Below are 13,727 nucleotides of genomic sequence, written 5' to 3' on the forward strand. Positions count from 1 at the left end.
GGTGAAACAGGGGAAAACCCAAGTTGGGAACTGAACATCTGCAAATACAGTACTAAACCACATACATTTGGGTTGTGGGGGGTTGAGTTAAGAGCCTCTATATATATCACAACAGTTTTAACAGTTCTCAGTAAATTGGATTGTCTACCATTTTCTTATGAACTCCTGTATTTTTTTTTTTTACCCCTTTCTTCAGCTAGCAATACATTTGGAACATCGACGTGTTAATGTGAATAATTTTTTGACGCGCGCGCGCACACGCACACACACACACACACACAGCAGCACCAAACGATCCAGCAGGGGGCGCAATGTACAGCCCTTCTCACCCACGCGTGTCACGGCCACAGGCGCATTATCGCCAGACAACGGCAGCGACACAACACAGAAAACAAATATATTATGTGTACATACGTGTTGTTTTACTGCAGCGCACATTAAAGAGCATGTAAACTACGAGTGGTCGCGGCAAAGGGGGCTGCGTGCTCTCATAACGTGCGGCTGCTTTCCGCTGGAGGGTTTTGGTAATCACGTTCCCTTTTATTTTAAACCTCCGCTCGGCTTCCAAACTCGGTTCAAGGTTCGTAAATGTGAATGCACTAGTTCCACCATGGCTTCCCTCCGAGGTGGGTACCAGAACTTCAGCATTGTCACACGTGTCTCGGATCAAGGTAAGTGGGACGTGCGCTCCCCTAAAAGTTACGAGGTCACCAGAGGCTGCCTGGAGTTGGGCGCCGTATGACGTCACAAATGATTTATAGCCCAACTACACTCATGACGTTTGCCCGTCGAGTGCCCTACGTCAATCGGTTTGGTTTGCAGAGAACGGGCCACGCGGGGGCGCCGTTCAGTCGTCGTCGTGTTGTTTGTTTTGTCTTTTTGTCGTCACGGCTTCTTGTGTCTCCGCGGCGTGGGGTTGCGCTGCGTTCAGGTGACGTCGGAACCCTCGACACTCCGACGCCCCGCCTGGGAAAACGTGCACGGGAACGGGCGCTTTTTTATTTTATTTTATTTTTTTATTATTATTATTATTGTTTTTTTGAGTCGGGAGTTCCCGAGATAACGCGGCTGACGTCACAGGCCATGGCGGCCGCGCGCGTCGTCCGCGGTGGAGAAGGCTCCGTTTGCAAATGCAGCACGTGTCGTCTGTGTCGAGCATCCAAAGCCAAACACAAACAAAAACTTTTGTTGTTGTTTATGGTTTGTTTTTTTAGTTGTTTTTTTTAAATTTACCCAACGTGACCCGGAAGTAGTTCCGCGTCGCCCGGAAGCAGTCCCGCGTCGAACGTGCCCCAGTAACCCGAGGCAGCGCGCCGTGTTTTCCCTCCCCGGGGAGCCCTTGCCGTTACCTAGCTGCGGTGAAACAATGTCGCCGTGTTAAACGGAGTCCTTTCACTGTTCGCGGGGCCCCGAGCGCATAGTCTGGCTTCGCGTGTTTGGTAAACGGCGCGTTTGGCCCCCTGACCGGTGCAAGACGTCGGCGTGGTTCTCGTGAACATGGCGGAGGGCGGACACTACTACAATGGTGGGTTGATCGCGGCTGGCGATAGTCGCAAGGGCGGTCACTGAATCCCTCTTCTCTTTAGATGCGGGACGGCTCGCAGTGAGGAGGGAGGTCAGCAGTGCTGGTTTCGTGGCCGGAGGAGGTAACGTGTCCGCGGTGCGGTGCCACGGAGGATTATTTTGAACACTGTTTGCTCTATCCTTTATTGGCTGGTGACTGAATTCTTAATTATCTGTTTGACTTGCCTAGCACCTTTTTTATAGTTTACTAGATTGAGCTGTATAAAACACGATAGGAGATAAGATTTATTGGCAAAACCAAATTTCCTATTCAATTGACATGGAGAATTTGTGATACAGAGGTTTATTGTTCAATTCTATATTGCTTTTGTATTTATTTTATTTCTCATTACTATGTTATTGTTGCCTATCTATGAGTTTCGGAGACAAATATAAATGATGGCCGGCTAGGTGTGAAGATGGTGTGTCGTGGGTTTACTATAGCAACACCGATGCTGTAAAGGCTGACTTCATTTTTAATCTCTATTCTCAGAGCACGATGACAGAACTGGTCCACAGTTTCGCAATCGCAAAGGCCGTGGTTCCCACAGGGGCAGGGCGTATGGCGATGGGCCTCGCAGAGACCGGCAGCGGGGTGGCCAAACTGGGGGCTTTGGGGGTCCTGGGCCACGATCCAGGCTTGACGACAATGATGGAGATGTAACCATGAGTGAAGGCTCCCAGGACAACACCTCGCAACGAAGATTGTATGTATTTATGTTCTTTTAATAGAGCAGTGATATTGATTGTTGTCGTATTGGTCTATCCATGTGTGCGAATGCTCTTGAACTACAGAAAATCAATTGGCACCCCGCGACCCAGCTATGTTAACAAGTAGGGATGCACAAATACCGCTATCAGGTCTGATACTGCTCATCTATTGCTCTGATGTTACGTATCTACAGCTTGTTCCCATTTTTTGTGGGAATTCTGTCACTCTTTCATTTTATATCTGATATTTTTTAAACAAAGCAGTGAGTAGGCCTACATCAATGACTATAACAAAACACTCTGCGTCTTAAAAATCTGAGATTTTGCTACAATTGTGAGTGAGATTTTCAGTTTTGTATCAGTACTCTGTATAAGCACTTACAGACAAAATACAATTTATAGAATTGTTGAATCCCTCTATACAGGAATGTATTTTTTTCAGTAGGACTGGCCAAGCTATAGACTATAGTAATATAGCTATTGTAAAATAAAGCCCAACAACACATACTGTATATGCACTAGTTGATTCCAGACACTTGAAAAGTGACTTTTAGTCTTCAAATATTCCACTACAACCATTTTATACCTTTTTTGAAGAAATGACCTCTTTGAATATTGAGTGAGTTTAAACTGGAAAAATCTGTCTACCAATCTGTCTACCCCCCCCCCCCCCAGCAACCCCTATGGGAGGCCATATCGTCGAGGAGATGGACGTTTTGATAGAGACAGGCGTGGTGCCAAAGGTGGTGGAGGTGGGAGAGGGGGAGGTGGCGCTTATAAAGGAGACAGGGGCGGAGGAAGTGGCGGCGGTGGAGGAGGGAAGAGTCGATCCGGCTGGTTTAAAATCACGGTTGGTGTTAAACGGATGCTGTCAGTATCTGGCTGCACAGTGCTTCTATACGTTTACATTAGAGTGCAGCGGTGATGGGACAATGTTCCTGTGTTTGTTGTCCGCGCGACAGGTTCCGCACGGAAGGAAATATGACAGGAAATGGTTAATGACGGCTCTTCAGAACATCTGCACTGTTCCTTTCAATCCTGTACACGTGAGTGCCTGCACTTTAATATTAATTTCCATTCAACTTCTGAACATTCTTATTAGAGCAAAAAAACGGTTAGGCTAAATGACTCAAGCCGTGCACAATACACTACGCTATCTTCACATTAATGTCTGTTGATCAGGATCACAAGGTGTAGAGAGAAAAAAAAAAGACGTGTCTGTGATGCCACCCGTTGATCTCTAAAGAGAGAATTTATCTTGGGTTTATGCTCGCTAAATTTGGGCAGTGAGTCTTAGTGTTACTGGAATGCAAATGAGAAATGTATTGAATGTCTATTTTAAGTGAGGAGTTTCTTAGTTTTTCATCAACTTAACATGGAGTCTGAGGTTTTCCAGCATGGAGCGACCATTAACCAAACTGTTTAAGGCACTTCTGCACTGGCTTTTGCTCTGCGTCATGGCCAATGGTTGCCAATGTCTTATTTCTTTATTCCTTACTTTCTCTTTCTTTGCCCCACTCTCTGGTCTCATCATTTTTTTACAGTATCATGTTGAGGGTAACAGAGCCCATTTCTATCTGGACGATGCCCCTGCGGCCAATGCTGTCCACAAATGTTCTCACAAGATCACAGACACAGATGGTTATAAGGTATGTTCGAGTGAGGCAAAAGTATAGATTGGCAATACCATGCCTGGTTGCTCAATCTCGGAGAGCAGCTACTGCTGTAACTTTTTTCTATTTCATAGAGGTCTAGCATGGCATCCTATATGTAGTCACTATGTAATAATTAACAAAAGTGACATCCCAGGCAAAAATGGTTGTTGATTTCCTAATGAATTGTTGTAGCAGTATTTTTGGTATTGACATATATATATTTTTATATATATATATTTATTTTGCTTGATGGTTGCTTCATTGCAGATTTTTGTGTTTTTATAAACAGCTAGCTTTCGCTCCAAGTGGGATTGCCAGCGCTCAGACTGTCTATGCTCTTTCATGGTCCATGTGTCTCCTTTAGGTGGAGGTTCATATGAACTTCAGCGCCCCTCCTCCATTTCTCCTCATGGATCTGAAGCCAGAAAACATGGAGCACTTAAAGGTGAGCTAGATGGTGGAGTCAGCAGGTAGAGGTGCTTCTGGGTGCTACTGCATTTCTGTAATTGCCCTTTTACCCTTTCCTCCAGCAATGCATGGCAAAGCGATTTGATGGCTCCCTCCAAGCGCTTGATCTGAACAACATCCGAACTGATCCAGGTACTGTTAACGCTGTAAAACCATGCAGCCAAATCACGGTATTGTTTTTTTGCCACAATGCTTCACAAAACCAAATTTCTGCTTTATTCCTAATAATTGTTTCAACATTTTGTTATTCAGATCTGGTGTCCCAGAATATTGAAGTTATCTTAAACAGAAAGACGAGTATGGAAGCTGTCATCAAGATTATCGAAGAGAACATTCCCGAGGTGAGGCCTGTATAATAAACCTTTTTATGTATGTATGTATGTATATATATATATATATATATATATATATATATATATATATATATATATATATATATATATAGGAAAGCGTTCTTGACTTGACTTCACATGCCTTTTTTCTCCTTCACTGTTTGCCTTTTAGCTGGAGTGCTTAAACTTGAGCAACAATCGTATCCACAAGCTGGATGACTTGTCCGGTTTGGTCAACAAAGTGCCTAACTTGAAGACCCTCAACCTCTCCAACAACGAGGTGGGATTAACTGTCAAAAATGTTGATGGGTGGTAGGGGTTTCACGACTACTGATCTTTACTACTTGCCACGTTTTCATAAGATTAGTCGGCTAGTCGTCTTTTACTTATTATTTAAGAAAGATGCAGATGGGGAGTTCTAGGCAATCTTGGAACCCATCAACTTTTGGTCTGCTGACGAGTTAGCCTTTTATTCGCTTTTTTAAAATGTACTACTTGTGAAACAATCAGGTCATATACAACGTCTCTCAACTCCAACTACATTCTCGCATCTCAAGTTGTTAAACGGACTGTATACAATGATGAGCGCACGGAAGAATTGTGAATTAGTGAATTACTTTTCACTGCATATATGTATGAAAGTATGTATATGTATGTGACAAATAAAAAATCTTGAAGAGGCTTGGCCCGGACATCTGCCGGCTACACTAGAACCCCAAAAATATTAGCAATTGTCTTTTGTAAATGAAATTAATTGGGAGAAAATAGCTGAATTAAGATATTAATGTAAATACAAATTTGAATAAATTATTTTAATAACAGAATAATTATTGTAAATCTGGTGACATTGACAAATATGTTGTTGGTGACTAGACTACTGCCAACAGTGCCGACTGGTGGTTATAGTAGTCGACTAGTTGGTGAAACCCCGAATGGATGGACTGACAAGTTAAAGGAAAACTCTGGTATTTATTAATTTAATTATCTCATCCTTCCAAAAAAATAAGGTTTAAGTTTGTCTCTCCTTTTTTTGGTCTTTTTTTTTTTTTTCGTCCAGCTCAAGACCGACCGAGAGCTGGATAAAATCAAGGGCCTGAAGCTGGTTGAGCTGTGGCTCGAAAGGAACCCTTTGAGTGACTTCTTCAAAGACCAGGCGTCCTACATCAGGTCAGTCAGCGACCGTGGCGGAGGGTCGTCTAAATGGGTTTGGTTAAGACCTGTTCTGTCTGTGAAGTGCGACAAGTGACTTTAAACAACACACATTGTCATGTTGTCATCAGCAATGTTTGCATTCACGCAAGTCTCACCCAAACCCTGACTTCTGCGGCATCTCTTCAGGAGCCAAGGTTGGCCCAAGTGAACCAGTGGGTGTTCACTAAACGTTTTTCTTATCTTCAGCAGAGTTTGTATCTTGGATGCGTACAGTTTAGGCCTCACTTTGCTGCTAACCTTTTCAGTTTCACTGCAGCTTAACATTCTTTTTAAGGTTTGCTTAATATGACAGCCGTTTTGTGGTGCAGATCCAGATTCTTCTTTTTCACTCAATCTCCCCATAGGTTGAGTGGCCGTCTTCTCCCCTACTGCAGTTTGTTTTCTCCCTCCTTGCTACTTTAAAGTCTGATGTGGTGTTGTTCCCAGCACTCCCTCCGCCCAAGTTCCTGCTAGTCTTCCCAATGAACCTCACAAAAGACAAACATCACTGCAATGTATTATCTGGCAATAAGGCATAACACATTCCAAGGGGCTACACGCATGCAGTGTAGCACAAAGGACTAAAATGCAAACTGCCTGTACAAGCTTAATCTCAAACTGCCGCTAGTAGAGTCCTCTTAAAATAAAAAGTGGGTTGGTTACTGGAGAGAAGGCTACACCCAACATTGTGCCTTAAGAATTTACAGTTTGGACCATTCAAAGTAAAAACAACCCCACTGGTGACGAGACCACTGATTGATTCCCCTCCCCTCGAGTCATTTTCACCCAGTTGGCATCCTGCAGCTGGCCGGTATGGAAGGCTGGTTAGCCTATGACGGGTAAGATCCCACCTTGAAACCCTGGGACAACCTAAGGCAGGCACAGTCACGATTACTTGGCCATGAAGTCACTGTGAGCGCAGACTCTATGGAAACAAGTGACGACACGGAGAAGATATGAAGACATGGGGGAAAAAGCCGCTTGGTTGAGAGGTGGAGGAGGGGAAAACATGTCCATATCAAACCAAATAAAATCAACGATGAGCCCAAAAGAGAAGGAATCATGGCTTTTTCACCTGATCTGTCAGTCGGTGCTCTTTGGCCTAAAGGAAGTGTCACTGCTGCTCAAGGAGAGACTGTCAGGGGCAGATATCTCTTACTTATGAAAGAAGATCAAATGTTCCGTAACAGAAAACAATGCCGTTTTCTCTGAAATACGTTCAAATGAACAAAATATGGAAATGGTGCCTCTCCCCATTTGATGTCTGTGACCAATAAAAACCCAGCCCAGTCTGATACTGTTTCACATCATTTTAGAGAACAGGGTAGGGAACAATCACTTGAATACCTCAAGATTACCCCCTTTAGTCATCAGAGGTTTGGGGCCAAAAGTAAGCTCTGCCACAAGTGGCCAACCGGTGCAGTTGGCGCCAGACTAGAACCTCTCCTGTTCAAATGAAGCAGGATGTGTTAGTTACAAAGTTCCACCCCACACACTGTGTGGCTTTAGCGAGGGGGGGTTGTAGCTTGCAGGAAGAGCTATGGGATTGCTGGGACCGACTCACCTCCACTGTTGCTATCCTTCTTGATTTGCTTTGCTCTCCGGAGCAGCCCCTTTGCTGCTTGCCGTAGGATTAAACGAGATGGATGAATCACAAGCCTTTCTTTTTCGCTCAGGGGACCCCAGGCCGCCATTGGCTCCCCTCCTAAATGGCTAACAATTTTTAGATGTTTATAAGACCCCCATCTTTGGTTTGCAGTGATCCAGACTCCACCCCCTCCCCAATGTCGTGGCCAGACAGTTGTCACTGCTAACCGCCAGCTTAGACCTGTATGTAGTTGGTCTGTGTTTGTGTAATTGTATGTATATATGTGCCTACCTGCCTGGTTTGCTGCTTGGTGTTTTTAAATCTGCGTGTTGGGGAGAAAGGTGAGTATATCTGCCTGGTAAGTACACTACGGGGCGATGCTGAAGTCATAGTTGACACACAAAACAGGAGGGAGTCATTTGACTGAGTGCTTGTTTGTATAGTAGTAGATCTCCTTGTGTTAGTCTTGATGCACTTTTTTTTCAGTTAAACTTTTGAAATTGGCATAAACCATTAAAGCATTTATTTTTTCCCCCCATTTATTGGAAAATGTTGGCAAAATGGAGCAGGCATACAATTGTATTATATAATTATTAAACAGTATGGCATCAGTTAAGTCTGATCAGTAGCTGATCATCTGTTTAGGTGATATGGATGCTAAAAATGGATGAATAATTTGATGAATTGCCATTTTGAGTGATTTTGCACATCATACTAAAGAAAACAACTAATGGACAGCTACTGGCCTCATGTTGCTCTCTTAATTGGCTGTACACATGAACTTTGCCTGACACCCTGCTGTTGGTGCTTCTGTAAACCTGACCTGTTGCAGGAGAGTAATTTTCATTTCAAGAGGAATATATTGAATTCAAGTCTCTAGTCTTTTCAGTCTCTAAGCCTGCCAATGCCAAAAGATTTAAGTTTGTCAGGCGGCGTCAACTGGACTGGAAACCAATGGGTGCCCTCAAATATTAAGTAATACTGCTGACAAAATCCAATTCCTCACTGACATTTAGTTGAGAGGAAAAAAAGTGTTGTTCACCAGTTGCTTGTAAACGTGCCCAACAATTGATTATGGGCATTTATATAGGTGACTATACTGTCCTCTCAGTTTGCAATAATTCTGCTTTCCCTGTGTTTGTTCCCACACAAGTGCTGTGCGGCAGAGATTCCCCCGGCTCCTCAAGTTGGTACGTCCGGACATTTTGACCCTGCATGTCACTTTTTCCCATGCTATTCTGCTTTGAAGCATCATTTCTTCCACATTTGCAAAGGAAAGGAACAACACAAACAATCAATGCATGTTGTTTGAAAAATTGTCCCTTCCTATCCTCAAGAGGAGCCACATTATTCTGTCTGCTTTCCTTTACCATTTGTGTTTCTTATGTTTTTGCTTGGTTTTTAGGATGGCCACGATCTCCCCACCCCCATCGGTTTTGATGTAGAAGCACCCACTGCGATCCCCCCCTGCAAGGTAACCCCTCATTGTGATTTGTGTTGATTTCTCTTTTGAGGGCCTTGCTTGGTCAAGGAAGCCTATTTCCTAACAGGGAATTTGATGTTCTTGTGTTTGACGTACATGGGCCAGACGTGACCGTCAAGCAGACCGGGCGGGTCTGGCACAGTGTAGTTCCTTGAGCACCTCCTCTTTTTGTATTCTTCATATGGGATGAAAATAAAATAGCGTTGGTTCAGTACTTCGATCAAAGGTCCGTGGGTGTAAAGCAGAAAGCCCTCCACGATGAGGAACTGGGTCCAATATGGTTCTCGTGGCGTTTTGTTGTGCTACCCTTCCACTGCACACAAGTCTGGTGGTGCGTACAGTCTTTGGGAAAACCTTTTTGTTTTCCAATCATTTTACAGGGCAGCTGTTTTGCCTCTGACGAAATCAAGGCTATCATCCTACGCTTCCTGCAACAGTGAGTTTCTGTATTTATGCAATTTTTTAAGATTGTAAAGCGCATACTGGTTTCTTGGCTTCCATGTTACTGGGTTAGCAGTGTCTTTACCTCTTAGCCTGTGCACACCAAATCTGGAGCCAACACATGTGAAAGTTTTCCTACTAGGAATCATCCATTGTAGTGTCCACAACAGCACATTGATATTTACAATAAAGTAGGTTAATTTGATTTGTAGTCACCAGACATAATGTCAGCAGTTGAGGTCACAAACTGCATGTCACATTGTACATGGCTGTGTTTCAGATATTACAGCATATATGACTCGGGGGACAGGCAGCCTCTCCTTGATGCCTACCACGATGGAGCGTCGTTATCCATCATGACGCCCTATTCTACCCAGAATCCCTCCAGGTTAAAACACATTTCATTCACATTCGTAGAAATGAGTTCCCTTCCCTGTTTTCACAGTTTATTTCCAAGATGTGCTGTCTTTTTTATTTTTATTTTTATTTTATTTTTTTAATTCCTTTACAACCATATTAAAGTGTCAGAGGTGTTGACAGTGACTCCACTCTTTCACCCTCGCAGGAGCAGTCTTGGAGAGTATCACAAAGACAGTCGCAACTTGAAACGGGTTAAAGATTCCAGTGAGTTTTCCCATTTATTCTGCTGTCCTCTTTCTCCTCTTTGAGTTCATGGTACTGTGTCATGTATTGCGCGTACCATTTTATTTTTGTATTATCTGTTTATCGCCTCTCATTTAACCCCTCACCCCACAGCAATTCGTTTCCGCCTACTGAAGCACACGAGGTTGAACGTGGTGGCTTTTCTTAACGAGCTCCCGAAAACGCAACACGACACGGCCTCCTTGACTATTGACGTGAACACCTACACAGTGAGTTTACCTCTTAAATCCTACATGCAGGTACGGGTACGACTTCCACCAAATAATTTCCTTGTGTTCATCCTAAATGTTGTTTTCCTTCCCCAGAACACGTTACTGTCATTCACGGTTAGTGGAGTGTTCAAAGAAGGTAAACAAACGACAAGTTATATTTTATCAGCGACAACCAAAGTTCAATTTAAGTCTGCCAAAAAAAAAGTCTGAATTCCAGGGTTTAATAAATAAATAAATAAATAAATAAATAAATAAATAAAAATGCCTCTGCAGGTTCTGGTTTACGACTTGACACCAGGGGTGGAACAAGAGAATAAGGGTTCCAAACAAGACACAGACAGGAGATATGACAATTTAAATTAAATGGCATTTAGATAGCAAAATTACATCTTTATTTTTGTCCTCCAGTAGTAAACGTAATGACAGGACATGATATGACTTTTTTTTTTTTTTTTTTTTAATGTATGGTATTCTAGTCCCTGATTTGATAGAAATAAAACCAAATGGCCATTGGCTTTTTTTGTTAATTACCCTTTTGTGTCATTTAAAAAAAAATCACTTTATGAATCACATCTTTCCTTCGACAATGTGAATACAATTTATTTATTTATTTCCCCCCCCCCCGTGAAAAAATAAAACAAATCATCAAATCTGTTTTTTGTGTGTCTCCTTGCAGTGGATGGGAAATCACGGGACTCGACAATGGCCTTCTCCCGAGTCTTTATCACAGTCCCCGCTGGAAATTCTGGGTAAATCAGTCAGCCCCCAATGGCATGTAATGACTTCACTCCCTGAAAACGTATTGAAATAACCAAATGAAATGACTAATACAAATTATAGGTTATTTGATTGTAAATTATCATGTGTGGGTTTTATATTGATAGGAATCCCTTGGACTAGGGCAGTCTATATTGACAAGCTAATTTCATTTTTTCATATCATTTTTGATCTGTAACTAACGTTTTGAAGTCAGAGTACTTACAATACAAACAATACAAATAAAATTCTGAATTTGCTTGAATACTCTGCATTACAGTCTTGTAACAGTGCATAACAGTGCATCCATTCTCCCTCTTTTCTTGCTACTGAAGTCTGTGCGTAGTGAACGATCAGATGTTCATCCGGATGGCTACAACGGAGGAGATCCGCAGAGCGTTCGTTGCCCCAGCTCCCACTCCCTCATCCAGCCCCGTGCCCACCCTCACCGCCTCACACCAGGAGATCCTCACTGCGTTCTCCCAGAAGTCGGGGATGAACCTCGAGTGGTCCCAGAAGTACGGGTTATTTTGTGTTTGCGTGTCTATTAGCGCAGTACCGAAAAACTGTTTTGAAACTTGCGCTGAACTTGTTGACTTCATTCTAATTGTATAAGTCTCTGCCGCAGGTGTTTACAGGACAACGAGTGGGACTTCACCAGAGCTGCTCAAATCTTTTCTCAGTTAAAGGTGATGAGAAATTCTTATCTGTGCAATGGGTTTATGATGAGATATACACTCATATTCCAATAACAATTTGACAGTGTTGACACTGAACCGACTTAACCGTCTGTGTGCTCTTCTCTCTGCAGACGGATGGCAAGATCCCCGATATTGCATTTTTAAAGTGAATTTCTATGATGATGACGATTTGTGGGCCAAAGGAATGGCAAGGCGTCTAATTAGAATAGGGATCCTCTAAATTAGAGAATAAAATGTGATGCTAGGTGTGAAATGGGGATTTCAAGTGAAGACATTTTATTTTACCTACATTTTGTTGTATTTCCACCATTTTATGCCTTTTATTTTATTGGAGTTGGATATATTCAGTTCAAGTGAGGAAAAACTTTGTTCAGGTAACCAATGTCACAATTTGGGAGATATATATATATATATATATATATATATATATATATATATATATATATATATATATATATATATATATATATATATATATATATATATATATATATATATATATATATATATAGATATGCTTGTTATTGTAACAGTAGGGTTTTTTTTTTTTTTTTGGGGGGGGGGGTTTGTATAGTATTCTAGTCCCTGATTTCATAGAAATAAAATGATAATGGCCAGTGGCTTTACTTGTCAATTACCCTTTCTTGTGTCATTACATTGAAAGCAAGTAATATATAGAATGTTTTTACAGAATAATCTTATTGTACTGTTCTCAAAATCCCGCTCTTAAAGTTTGATATTACATATATTGAGAGACATACCAACCAGCTAAACTGAAGTAAATATTGACTCAATGAAGCCGTCGTGAAATTAAATTGGAACTGACTAAGATACATTGTGTTTAAGCAACCGAATCTAAGCCAAACTGTCCGGACTGACATTTGGCATGCACTGTGCTGCTCCACCCTGATTATTTTGTCTGTGGTATGATTAGGTAATACTTTAATTCCCGGAGGAAATTCAGGTGAAGATGTCACAGTGGGGATGGTACTTGGCTACAAATTGGCCAGACACCATTGTTGACAGTGTTCTGCAGACGATTGGAGTGTGTCCTTGATGGTGGTAGTGTCACCACAAGGCTTTATAATGGCTACTTTAGCGGTCATCTGAGTAAAGTGTAAATACTAGTGAGAGCATTGAACCCTGTCAATAACCCAGTTATGGGCCTGATGATGCTGCAGTGAAGTCTCCAGGAAACTGCAGAACTCCTAGGAGCCAGGACAATGGAAGCACAGCCTCTACCTGAAGCACCCTGACTATGCACACATATGACCTATAAAACTGTTGCTTTGGTAATTGATGATTCAAGATTCAAGATTTTTATTCGTCACATATACATACTTTCATACATATATGCAGTGAAATGTAATGCAACGCACCCGGTGATAACACACAATATGTCCTAGGAAAAATTTCTAATAGCCCAACTAACTGACTCCTAAAACGTAATACAGTAAGTCGAATACTTATAATATAAAAATATATAAAATACAATAAAAATGGAATACAGAATATGCTCATGTATATGAAATAGGCAATTATGTATATACAGATATGTGATTCTTCTAGTTCAGTCAAATTGAATACAATCAGCAGCTGTTGACCAAAGCAACAAACAGTGTATCCAACTCTAAACAAAAAATATACTTTATTCATAATAATAATAATAAATGTAACTCTAGGGTCAAGATGCTGCCCCATGCTGGGGCAAGCCTGCACAAGAACAACAAAAGTCCCTGCTTTTTTGTTCGTGCAAAACACAATTACCATGATGCAAATTCTTATTCTTCGAACTTTTCTTCTTATTCTAAGATACGTTATTATAACAGTCCCCAGGGGGAATATATACTTTTTTTTTTTCCTTAAGCATGTTTAAATAACTCTGATCTCCAAAGAACTCTAAACGAAATAACTTGCGAACCTTTGACTTTGCGTATATGACGACACCACACAGCTCCTGTGA

At 41.8% G+C, this 13,727-nt stretch overlaps 1 protein-coding gene across 2 annotated transcripts; it reads left to right on the forward strand.

Annotated features, from left to right (window-relative positions):
• Positions 1 to 1,329: 1,329 nt before the first annotated feature.
• Positions 1,330 to 12,156, forward strand: nxf1a (nuclear RNA export factor 1a). Of its 2 annotated transcripts, none has more exons than XM_080007611.1 (21): positions 1,330 to 1,525; positions 2,057 to 2,270; positions 2,950 to 3,124; positions 3,237 to 3,320; positions 3,819 to 3,923; positions 4,294 to 4,374; positions 4,460 to 4,529; positions 4,650 to 4,738; positions 4,902 to 5,009; positions 5,787 to 5,896; positions 8,662 to 8,698; positions 8,914 to 8,982; positions 9,372 to 9,427; positions 9,713 to 9,820; positions 9,998 to 10,056; positions 10,189 to 10,304; positions 10,401 to 10,443; positions 10,984 to 11,056; positions 11,399 to 11,581; positions 11,692 to 11,752; positions 11,875 to 12,156. In XM_080007611.1, the coding sequence occupies exons 1-21, from the start codon at positions 1,498 to 1,500 to the stop codon at positions 11,911 to 11,913; spliced, it is 1,908 nt and encodes a 635-aa protein (XP_079863737.1). In that variant the 5' UTR covers positions 1,330 to 1,497; the 3' UTR covers positions 11,914 to 12,156. The 2 variants fall into 2 exon arrangements, with proteins under 2 accessions (XP_079863737.1, XP_079863738.1); XM_080007612.1 differs by having other exon boundaries at positions 10,004 to 10,056.
• Positions 12,157 to 13,727: the final 1,571 nt, after the last annotated feature.

This window comes from Zeus faber, assembly GCF_960531495.2.
Source record: "Zeus faber genome assembly, chromosome: 10".
Lineage (NCBI taxonomy): Eukaryota > Metazoa > Chordata > Actinopteri > Zeiformes > Zeidae > Zeus > Zeus faber.

Coding starts and splice junctions, on each gene's coding strand:
- nxf1a (XM_080007611.1), top strand. CDS start 1,498: ATGGCGGAGGGCGGACACTACTACAATG. Junction 5,897..8,661: donor GACCAGGCGTCCTACATCAG/GTCAGTCAGCGA, acceptor TTCCCACACAAG/TGCTGTGCGGCAGAGATTCC. Junction 10,444..10,983: donor TAGTGGAGTGTTCAAAGAAG/GTAAACAAACGA, acceptor GTCTCCTTGCAG/TGGATGGGAAATCACGGGAC.